This window comes from Dendrobium catenatum, unplaced genomic scaffold (genome assembly GCF_001605985.2).
Source record: "Dendrobium catenatum unplaced genomic scaffold, ASM160598v2 fragScaff_scaffold_22, whole genome shotgun sequence".
Taxonomy (NCBI): Eukaryota; Viridiplantae; Streptophyta; class Magnoliopsida; order Asparagales; family Orchidaceae; genus Dendrobium; species Dendrobium catenatum.
The window spans coordinates 28205-40364 of NW_021318484.1; the positions used below are offsets into that span (position 1 = coordinate 28205).

General features: G+C 34.5%; 1 protein-coding gene across 1 annotated transcript in view; it reads left to right on the plus strand.

Moving 5' to 3' along the window:
• LOC110094807 (folate-biopterin transporter 1, chloroplastic) overlaps positions 1–11754 on the plus strand; it is a 27595-nt gene extending 15841 nt beyond the window's left edge. The window contains exons 7-10 of the mRNA XM_020820137.2: positions 3–86; positions 9010–9178; positions 9265–9357; positions 10923–11754. Coding sequence (XP_020675796.1) covers positions 3–86; positions 9010–9178; positions 9265–9357; positions 10923–11216 — 640 coding nt within the window. The 3' untranslated portion in view covers positions 11217–11754. The remainder of the gene's footprint in view (positions 1–2; positions 87–9009; positions 9179–9264; positions 9358–10922) is intronic.
• The last annotated feature ends 406 nt before the right edge of the window (positions 11755–12160 follow it).

A 12160-nucleotide genomic window follows, 5' to 3' on the forward strand; every position in this document is an offset into this window, starting at 1 on the left:
AGACAACGTGATATATTTTTACCGACATTGTTCATATTCCTTTGGCAAGCTACACCACATTCAGATTCTGCCATGTTCTACTTCACGTACGTGTTTGAACAGTCTTTATTTTGGCCTTTCTGTTTCATATTCACATATTATCCAATTAATCAATATTAATTATAACTAATTATAATTAATTAAAGTTATTATATTTAGTTATATTTTAATTTAATTAATTATAATTAAAGCTAATTATAATTATTTTTAATTTAATTAAATATAATTAATTAAAGACAATTATAATTAACTATTTAATTATAGTTAATCATAATTAATTATAATTGATAAAAAATTATCCAGTTAGGAAAGTTGAGGTATTAGATTTGACTTATATTAAGAAAGGTAGAGGTAGATCTAAAAAGATTTGGTTAGAAAATATTAGAAATGATCTTTTTTATTAGATTTAAATGAGTATATGACTTTTAACATGACACGATGGCGATAAAGGATTAATGTAGCTGATCCCACGTAGTGGGACAAAGGCTTGATGTTATTATTGTTGTTGTTATTGTTGATAATAATTGATAAAAAAAAGGAGGAGAGAGAGAGGGAAAGGAAATATGTCTTGTCCAGCTCCCCGCATTTATCCCAAATAGGGGATATGTTGGGATGTTGTTGAAATTCAGATTGCAATGCACATAAACTGAACAACAGAAAATCAAACTTGAATTGAATAAGCAAGTACCTCTGAAGACTCATACACCTTTCTTGGCGTGGCGGGATTGAAAACCACGACTGTGGTATTTACGGACACCTGCCATAACACACTTTTCTTAGCGTGGTGGGAAGGCTCTACTCCCCACATTTCCCCCAAATCGGGGATATGTTATGATGCTGACAAAATTCAGACTGAAGTGCATAAAATCTGAACAATAACAAGACATGACTTGAGCATCAAAAAAGCGGACCTGTACTTGAACAAAAATGCACAGAACCTGAACAAATGCGCAGGAGACTTGTATAACAGGGGACCTAATTCAAACTGAACAACAGGGGATTGAATTTTAGTTGAACGCAAGGAACATAACCCTAAAATATTAAAATGCACAATTAACATAAAAATGCAAATCATGAAATGCAATTTAAGTCGTTCAAACAAATATGCTTGAATAAATAATAGGTTACTCATGATGAATAAGACTCCAATGCATATAGACAATGAACGTTAATCAATTCATAGCAATTACAAAACAAATATCAACCATCAATGCCTGAATACATGGCATACAATGAAAGATGTTGTTTGGTACATGATAGATGTAGTGGACTCCTACAACAGTTCTCATGCTGTTAAGTGCATTGTACTTGCAAGCAACATCAACCACTTAAAGAATGCATAGGTGTCCCCTACATGCATCAATGAAAGCCTTAATGCAAGTAGCAATCAACTTGCAATTTGAAATAGTGATGCATGCAAGCAAGAACAGGAGGAATATCATGTACGTAGAAGATTAAACAAAGGCAATAACAGACAAAAGGCACTGAATGTAGCGACGCCTTGAAGTTGACATCAATCGCTTGCATATAACCCATCATTGCAAACAAATACAAATACCACCTATGAATTATGATAGTTGGTACAATGTAAATGCCATATACATGTGACTAATGTCGCTTGATTGCAAAGAGCATGTGATAGTCAATTCGCAAGCAGTTGTAAAGGACAACATATAATGAATGTGACACTGCTCTACATGCAATTAAAGTCATGGAATGTGAACATAATAAGCCATTTGTGGATAACAACAGTGGGTATATCGAAAGTACAACGAATCCCCTGTTGACACAAATACATACAACACCTATAACAACGATGATTGAGATGTTGCGAGTATAGTAGATCCCCTATAAAGATAGAAGCATGTTCACCTTACCAGAGTTGAAAGTTTTGTTGATCAAGTACATTTAAGTCCTTCAATTGATAATTTAAAAATACTTTGATATTGACAGTGAGGTATAAAGGCAATGTGATGTATGGAGAAAATTCGTTAATACATCATCAAAGGAAGATCCTATTTGTGATGTGGAGAATACAAAATTGAATGATTCTATAGAGTCAAAGAATGATCAGTCGAAGAGATGTTTTATTTTATCATCTCTACGGAAACAATGAAGACTTCCGACAACTACAAGTGTTTTCAAGCTGCTGCAAAGAACTCACTAATCTATTAACAACAGAAGACCCTAGATACGACACTGCGACGCGAAGTCAAATGATTTTATAAATGATTTTGTAAAGTCAAAAAATGATCAGTTGAAAAGATATTTCATCTTATCATCTCTACAGAGACACTGAAGACTTCCAAGAACTGCAAGCATTTGCAAGCTGCTACAAGGACTTCGCTAATATACTAATAACAGATGGCCCTAGGTACGACATTGTGACGCAAAGTCAAATGATTTTATGAATAGTTTTGTAGAGTCAAAGAATGAGCATGTGAATAAAAATGAATAGTATCTTATTTTTTCATCTCTATGGGCTTCCGAAAACTATGTCAGGCCATTTAAGTGAAGACTCGGAGATTAAGCCCCTCAACTCAATGTCCTACCCTCGTGACGAGTCGAGTACAAATCAATATAACGATGTATTAACCAAGCCTTTGGTTTCATCAGATGAGGATACTTCATCTATCACAAAACGATCCAGATGTGTTTACCCAATCTAGACAAGGGTTGGTTGGTTCATAGATATGTCCTCCTGAAGATTGAGAAAATGGAGCCTACATTAGAACAATGAGGTATATAATAATCGAATAACAACGCTACGATTCACCTATAAGCCGTTTGTGGACCTACAACACTCGTACAAACAGATAGAAGACATCAACAAAAACCCAAAAAAAAAACCCGCGTGTTTAGCAACAATAGTCTCTTATGCAGCCTGACACCCCTTTATATTGCATGCAAATATTTCTAAATGCCCCTCATACATGCATCGTAATAAGCATGATAGGTTACATAAACATATCATCGAACATTGTATTTACAAGCATGTGTTTCATGTGCATGGCCAAGGTTCTTTCTATGTGCATCTGTAGGATGCGGATGATTTCATTCTAGCGTGTCACTTTGACATCACTATTGTATTTCAAAAATACCTCCGTGTGCATTTATAATAAGCAGGGGGTATCACTCAAGTATGTCATTTGACATTGTAATTGAACTTTAAAAATCATCCTCCTGCATAAACAGAGAGTTTACTCCAATGTGTCATCTGACATCATGATTATATTCCTAAATGCCCCTACATACATCTATAACAAGTAGAGGGTATCACTCTAGTGTGTCATTCGACACTATGATTGTATTTCAAAAATCGTATCACGCACATTTGGAAATGCATCGTGTGAAATGCATACAATGACATATACCTACGTAGGCCCTGACGAGCGTGTCATAGGTACATATGTGACATTTGAGAATGCCGCGCGAGTTAAGAAATAAAATTTATATTAGAACCTGATCCTCTGTCGACGAGTAGGTATAGTTGACAAAGCTCAATCAATAAAAATGTAAAAACTCATGAACTCCCCGATGATGGCCATGTTGAATGTTTATCTCAATCGGAGGGGACATATACTTTCAAATACCCTCAAACATTCACAAAATACAAATATTTTCTAAATAACCTCAAAGTTACCCCGATGATGGACGTGTTGATAGAAAATATCAACCGGAGGACTTAATTTTAAATATTTAAAATGCCTTCAAATGCTCATAAAACCTCAAAATTCTAAATAATCATTCAAGATCAAGATATTTAAAATGAAATAAACTATCAAACACTTAAAGCAAATGCACATCCATCCTCCACAATAATTTATCGAGGTAGACAAATTGAAAACTACTCCAGCTCACAAAGAGCTAATGTCTAGATGATAATATTGCTAGAATTCATTCTTATTCTGTCTATTGCCAGCAAAGACATGGCATGTGTCCTCTAACATGTGGTTTCGCCGCCAAATGACACCACACCTATGGTTTCATCGCTAAGTGACGCAACTGGTAAATGGTTTTTATTGGGACCCTCTGAACTGGGTGGTTTGCCGTCAAATGGCACCATTATTTTACAGTCATGGTCAGAGCTTGTATACTCCCCACTAGCATTAAATTCTTGAGATATGAATCAATAGGATATGATCGATGGGCACAAAGTCCTCTATTAGCTAAGGTGGATTCAAATTTGTCCCCTTAAACAAACATCCACCCCAGGTCTACAAAGTACCCTTGGACGATACAACCCAGGCTGCTGACAAGGATCATTTTGTCAGGTTGGGTCGAGTACCTCCTCGGTCTAAGTAGACCAAGGACCATGATGGCTGGGGACGACGGAACCATAGGATCTTGATCAGGCGCCCATCATCACTCCCCCCCCCCTCGCTTTAAGTGCAAGATGATGAAATTTTAAATTTTAAATATCAAATCTTTAAACACCAAAATTAATGTTGCTATTGTACGTCGGATATCACATATCCACGGATATGACGTATTCATCGACGACTAGCCTTAATCAAAAGTTCTCTCTCATGATCGGGATGGGTAATTAACTATCGAGGCTTGCGCCTATAGGAAAACAGAACTCAGATTTAAAGTCCTCGCAAAATGATGGCAAAATCTCTTAGTGTGTCTTATCTACAATCTCAATTTGTCTTCTGAAAATTTACCTCGAAACTTAATCTGTCAAAACTTCCTCTAACAGTGAAAGAAAGCGGGGGAGGCCGAGGCGCGAATTTTTGGAGCCCACAAATTCCTTTATTGTTAGACAACTAAGAAGAGCACAGAAAAATGTTGTTCCTGTTATAGAAAATCTTAACATCGACTTGCAAAGTTCATTATAGGAGGGTTGTATTATAGCTATGAGGACCATCTCGATACCAAATATGTTGAAGGAGACCTACAATATCTCCAAGAAGGAATATTGATGCAGGACTGAATATTTAGGTAATGTTTAGATAGGAATTTTGCACGCTTGAATTGTTAGAAACAATATTAATTAAACTTGAAGAGATTCAAACGATGAAGTAAAACAAAAGTGGGGTGAATTTAGTTTAGGCCAAGTTACACTCATGAAAGCTAAGACCTTTTTAAATAGCCATTAGATCAAACATACATACATAGAAGAGCTTCAACAAAAATCTCTTAGTTAACAACGAGATAAGTCACTATGAAAAGATTCACTCACTCAACTCTCTAAAATTATTAAGCTTTAGCGGAGGGATTGTTTGGGTGCATGAGAGGAAGTGGACAACAACCACAAACCTTCTAGATATTGTGGACAACAATCTGGAACTTCAGGACAGCACACGAAGATCTACCGACCGGCTGGACAGCATGAAGAAGTGCAGAAGTTTCTCTGGACAGCTGCCAAACACTGTCCAGGAAATTTTGACAGCACTTTGGCAACCCTAGAATTAGGGTTAAAAGTTGTTTTGGGGAGAGGAAGGGTGGAGGAGGTGGGTGGTCAGCTGAGACTAGGGAAGAGAGTTTCTTCCCAAAGAAAAATATGAAATTCAGTTTCAGATTTGGGTAAGTGAGATTTTGTATTTTGAAATTTGAATTTCAAGTAAAGGGAGGAGGGAAAAGTATTCCTTAATGAGATGCTAGATTGAGGCCTTTAGAGGGAGAGGGAGAGATTGGAAAGAGAGGGTGGGCCGGCCAAAGAGAGAGGGAAGGGATGTGTCTAGGTTTGATGAATGTAGGAAGAGGTGTCTATGTTCAATGAATGTAGGAAGAGGTGTCTAGGTTCGATGAATGTAGGAATTTTGAATTGATTCCCAATTAATTTCAGATTTAATCATTCCTTGATTGAGGAGAGACTTTCCCAAATTAAACGAAATAATTTAGGAAAGAATTTGAAATTTCAAATTTATTTGAATTTGAATTCAAAGACTTACCAAAATTAGAATGACTTAATTTAGGAAAGAACAAGTTTATGATAGAAAGGAGGGACGATGGCCAGCGGCTAGGAGGAGTGGGTAGGGTTTAGGTTGGCCAACGATTTTTAGAGGTGGAGATGGGGAGGATTGGTCGGCGGGACTTTGGAGAGGATTGGATGGGGAGGCCGACGGCTAAGGAAGAGGAAGAAGGAGAAAAAAAGAAAAGATAGGGAAGAAAAAACCACGAACCCGGATGCTTCCGAGGTTGGTGGGTGATCCAGTTCCCTCTCCTAGGGATTTCTCTCCAAGACTCAAGCTCTCACAAGAACTCACTTTTGCAGGAATTTTTATAATAATCATTCATTAGTCCTCTCAAAGAAGAGAAGGTACTTTAAATAGTCCAATAAACAACAACAACAACAACAAAAGACATCATTGTCCCTAGGGCTTATAAATTATTAATCCCTTTAGGGCATAAATAGAAAAATGCATAAAAATAAATACAACACATATAATCAAAAATAAAGATGTGATATCGTGGTCGTAGATCGTTGGCCACGTCTCTGATATTACTTTCCATGATCGGATGTCCCCATAAAAACTACTCTCAAATCAGCCAAGAGATTTTCTTAAAAGTGAGGTTATACGATGAGTCAGGAGAGTAAATTAATATAAAGGAGGGACAGAGGATAAGCCACAAAAGTCAAACTAGGAAGGAGAACTGTAAGATTAGAAGGAAGATGTAGTTTCTAATTTGCTAGGATTTTGAAGAGTTTGGTATTCATTTTATTTTTATGAATTTGTATAATCCTTGAAACTAAGGAAGCATATTAGGTTTGTTTCTTCTGTTATGTGTTTCCTTTTTTTTTATATAATTGTAGAATCATTTAAAATAGGGTGACTTATCAGGGTTTTTTTTTCCCTTTATTATTTGTTTCTTTTTTGTTAGTTTCTTAATTTAAAACCCTTTTAAGTCTATTTAAACCTCCAGTGGAGCAAGAAATAATACAAAAGTTTATATTTACAACCATGCTTTAAACTGTCTAGACTTCTTTCCTTTCCACAAGTTCTCTCCTCATAGGTCCTTTCTAGCAGCTGTCAGAAGATCTAGTAGCCGTCTACACCTCTTCAAGAAGCTCATCATGACCTCCTAGTCCTCTCCTTGCTTTTTCTAGCACTAGGAATTTATCAAGGAAACAATTAGAGTTATAAGGGTAGTTTTATTTCTCTGTTAGCTAGCATATTGCTTGAGGGAAAGTAAATTAGGCTTCAAAATCCAGAATCTCTCTCATAGGAGTTGTAGAAGCTTGAAACTGTTGAGATTGAGATTAGTTAAATTATGGTGCATTACTTAGCGGAGACATCCTAGAAAAATCTTGCCTATTTCTCACAACAATCAAGTTAGGTCACAGTATGTTACTTATTGGAAACACCCTAACATGAGTTCAATGCAAAGTTTAATTCTTCTTGGTGGATGACATTCACTTTAGATTATGGAGGAATTACTTTTACATTTTAATAAAGTTATATTTTTATTGTTGTTCAACAGATGTGTATGCTTCACCTATTTGAAGATGTACTCTGCCCCCTTACATGTTTATTTATGCATCTCTTTTTGATATTTGTGCTTATATATCTCATGTGCTTAGCTTCAAATTCAATTTTCTGGACACATTAGGTTTAATTTTGGCCATCTTTCTCATTAGTTAGATTTTTGAGACAGTTTTCATACTTCAACTTGGCTATTGCTTTCATGTTTTTTTTTTTTTAATTTTAGAGTGAAAGCCCAAAATACTCCCCCGATTATTAATAAATATCCAATTTAGTCATGGACTTTCATGATGACCCAATTTAGTCCTCTGATAATTAGAAAATGTCTTAATTTGATCCCAATGTCTAAAGTAGTAGTTAAAATTAATCTTAATAGTTAAATGTGAGGTCATTTTGGTTATTATGGTCTATGTGAGATTATATTATTTTTATGTTTTTATTATTTATCATATTAAAATAAATACAAAAATTATAAAGAAAGTTAACCAGCTAAATAAGAAGAGTGAATAATTAATAAATATGGTTAACTTCCATTATGATTTTTGTATTTATTTTAATATGATAAATGACAAAGTATATAAAAATAATAATATAATCTCACATACATCCTAATTCTCAAAATGTCCTTATATTTAATTATTGGTGTTAATTTTAACTATTATTTTTTATCTTAGGACCAAATTGAAACATTTTCTAATAGTCAGAGAACTAAATTGGGGGAATTATGAAAGTTTGGGACTAAATTGGGCATTTACTAATAGTTGGAGTACTATTTTAAACTTTTGCTCTTTAATTTTATGTGAAATGAAGCTGCTTTTTATAACTAGATCTACTAGTGTAAGACAGTTGTAAGAAAGTTGTTATCTGATTTTTTTCAAAGAATAAATGTATATACTACCTACAACTTTAAAAAAAAGTTAATTTCCCCATGATAATTTTACAATCAACTTTACAAAATATTGAATTTGTCCAAACGAAACCTCAATTGCGAGGCACATTCTTTTGAAATTCAATCGACAGCTCCTAAAAACTTATGAAGACTTACAAATTTGGTTTTTTTTAAAGTAATTTTTGCGGTGAGGTAAAATAAGTTTAATTGGACCCCTCATGTGGGTGCTGGGTATGTTTAAGATAATTTTATCTTAAAATTATCTTAAGAATTGTGTAACGCTTTTAGGTCGCCATTAGGTGCAGAGGGATGGAGAAAATGTTTGTTTAAGCATGGTATCTGTTCATTATATAATGAAGGATGCCTCTCTTCTCAAATAAATCAACAAAAATTGGAGTTTCTTGATTTATTTGTGTGTTTATGTGGAGTGGAGCATTACTCGGATGTAATCAAAGCCCAATTTATTTTTAAGTCAATATTCAAACTTTCACACTATAGAGAAAATGAGATAAACTACATGGACTTAAAGGTGATGGAGTAAATCAATTATTTTAACCAATTTCAGTTTGCTTCCAGTCCTCCTTATTTGACACTGCAAAACAAATTTTCCTGATAAATATTTTTTCTAACTTCACTACCATTTTTGCACAGCACAAACAAGCTTAGTTTCACTCCAGAATTCCTAGGGCGCGTCAAACTTGTTACTTCTGTGGCATCCTTGGTGGGTGTTGGTACGTACAATGCATTTCTAAAGAAGGTTCCTTTAAGGAAAATCTTTCTCGGGACAACCATTATTGGTTCAGCTCTTGGGATGACTCAGGTGCTTGTCTTGCCATCTCTAAAGGCGCACTTTGGCTACATCTCTGCTGGCTAATCAGATTGCACATCTTTTAATTGTTTACACAGGTACTTCTTGTCACTGGATTAAATCGAGAGTATGGGATAAGTGATGAGTGGTTTGCCATCGGTGACTCCTTGATCATAACGGTCCTCAGTCAGGTGATTATTATTTGCATACTTTGCTGAATTCGGTTAGTTGCCGTGTTATCTTACCAATCATGATTAATGTAGAAAACATAGTTTGGACACCTGTATTCATTGAATCTTTTTTTCCTTGTCCTTTTGGCATGTCTATATTTCTTGCTTGCCCCACAACAACCCAGCTCGCTCACAAATACTCCTGGACACTAGTCAAAGCAAGCAATTAAAATTATTCATGTCCAACTTGTTGGTATAATTTTTCTAATTTTTTACCAAAAATTGAATTTTATTATGTGATGTATAATTTTAGGATGTAGGAAGTGTATGGCATGTTTAAGAATGTAATTTATTCTTATTATTTTGAAAAGTGTTATCATGTTCCTTCCGTGGTTTTTCAAAGTGAATGAACATGTTATTATTGAGTGTTTATGATCATTTAAATCCCAATTAAATCCCACGTAAGTTGAGATAGTCTTATGGGGATAATAATGGCTAAGATGGCCATGATGTGAAAGACTATATATATATAGGCTTTATGAATCCTAGTTCTCCATTCATTCATGTTTAGCGTTGTGGGAGGAATTAAATTTTTTGTGTGTGAATCTTTTTACTTGAGTTCTATTCATCTTACCTTCGATCCACCCCTTTTTCTTCTTATTCCCTCAAATTTAAATTTATCGACCCATCTCTTTGTTCTTCGTTTTACTTTCCTAAACCTCTTTAATTTATTTTTTATTGTCTTAACTTCAATTGATGTTACTCTTATCTTACTTTCCTAAACCTCTTTAATTTATTTTTTTACTGTCTTAACTTCAGTAGATGTTACTCTTATCGTTCCTCTAATATCATAAGATCTCATTATTTCTTTCCCGACTTTGCCACACATTTATCTTAACGTTCATATTTTTATTATACTCAACTTATCTATCAATGACCTGTTATTATTCAACAATGACAACTATGCAATATATGTATTAATTATTACTGTTTGTAAAATTTGATTCTTTAAAATTGAAATAATTTTTCTAAACTTATGTTCTATTATCCCCTCACAAGTTAATTGTAAAACTTAATTCTCCTATAATTTCTACCAATCTTAGTATCTTCTTTGGCTTTGAATAGTGATGCTAGAATAATACTTCTACACTCACCTGACATTCTCTTAGTTTCAAAATTTCATTGAAAAGATTTGTTAACCAAATTACTCCAAGGTCGCCCATGAACTGCACCATTGCAGCTATAACTCAGTTAATTGAAGAGGATCCGAATCTGAGGTTTAATCTGCCTTCCAGTAGATACCATATTTTGGCTTTATTAAATGCCATTTAATGAGTGGGTGATATCTGTTCACACAGGGAGATAGAAGATATACAATTTGTATATTTTTGGAGTGTAAAGTATAAACAGTCATGAATAGATAAGAATACTAAGGCAATATTTTGAAAAATACTGTTCGTTTCAAAGTTCTTTGAGAAAAAACCATAGTAATTATACTCGAACTTAACGAATTTTCATTTTATTTCTGCGTCTGTCCAAAGCTACCATCATCAGCTGCTCACATGTTGAAAACTCTGTTTTATTAGGCCTCATTCATGCCTGTGCTGGTTCTAGCGGCAAGGCTGTGCCCTTCTGGGATGGAAGCAACTCTTTTTGCAACTTTAATGTCTATCTCAAATGGTGGAAGCGTAGCTGGTGGTCTTATGGGTGCTGGCCTGACTCAACTTCTTGGCATCACCAAGGACAGCTTCGACAATCTGTCTCTCTTAATTATTCTTTGTAATCTCAGCTCACTACTGCCTTTGCCACTCCTTGGCTTACTCCCAGTTGATATTCCTGAAGAAAAGAGCTCTGAGATCGAGCAAACTAAGTTGAGCTGATGATTATGATCTCCGATTTATGCTGCAGCTTGGTTGGTTCATTTGCTCGGTTTGACACTCTGCTTAGGTTTCGTTTGGGACGGCTTTCTTATTGCTTCTTGAAGCAGCTTTTTAATAATAAAAAAAAAAGTCGCTTTACGGAGCAATAAAAAAGCCGTCCTAAACGAAGCTTTACACTCAATCTAACTTAGAGAGGGCGGGCTTCTCAGAATAAAATCTTTGGGGCCATTTTCTCGCCTTATTGCAACTGACATACATAATGTGTTTGAATTTGGCTTAAATTTGATTCAGAGGCAAATAGAATCGTGAAGGAAGTTTCTCCACTGCAAAGAAAAGCAAGCTCTGCTACAGAACATTTTGTTTGCTGCTATTTCTGTTTTAGTTAAGCATCTGTAAGTACATCCGAAACCTTCTGTTCATTACCTGTTTGATGTCAAGATGTTTTGCTGCTACGTTTGTACATAAAATTGTAGTACTAAATGCTTTTTTGAATGAGAGCAAATTCAAAGATGCAAAGCATGCCACTGTTTTCATTTCCCCTTTTGTTTTAAAATTTAATCTATGAAATTTGGGTTCTTTTTTCCCCTATTTCTTGATATTTCTTGATGCAAGCTGAATCAGGGTGTGATTATCTAATACAAGTAATATGATTTATAGGATTTTTTTTCTTACAAATAAAAATAGAAGATTCATAGGCCATATGCTACCAATTACAATCACAAATATTTGAGAATTTTGATGAAAATTTGAAAAAAAAAAAATAATTTCAATTTAAGCTTTCTTGAATTTAGATTACCAAGAGAGACACTTGCCCGAAAAGTATTTTATTTTGATTGGTATTTATTTATTTATTTATTCAATTTCAATTTAAGCTTTCTTGAATTTAAATTCACCATGATTTTATCAATAGGTTTAAATTATTATCATTATTTTTAACTTTAAAG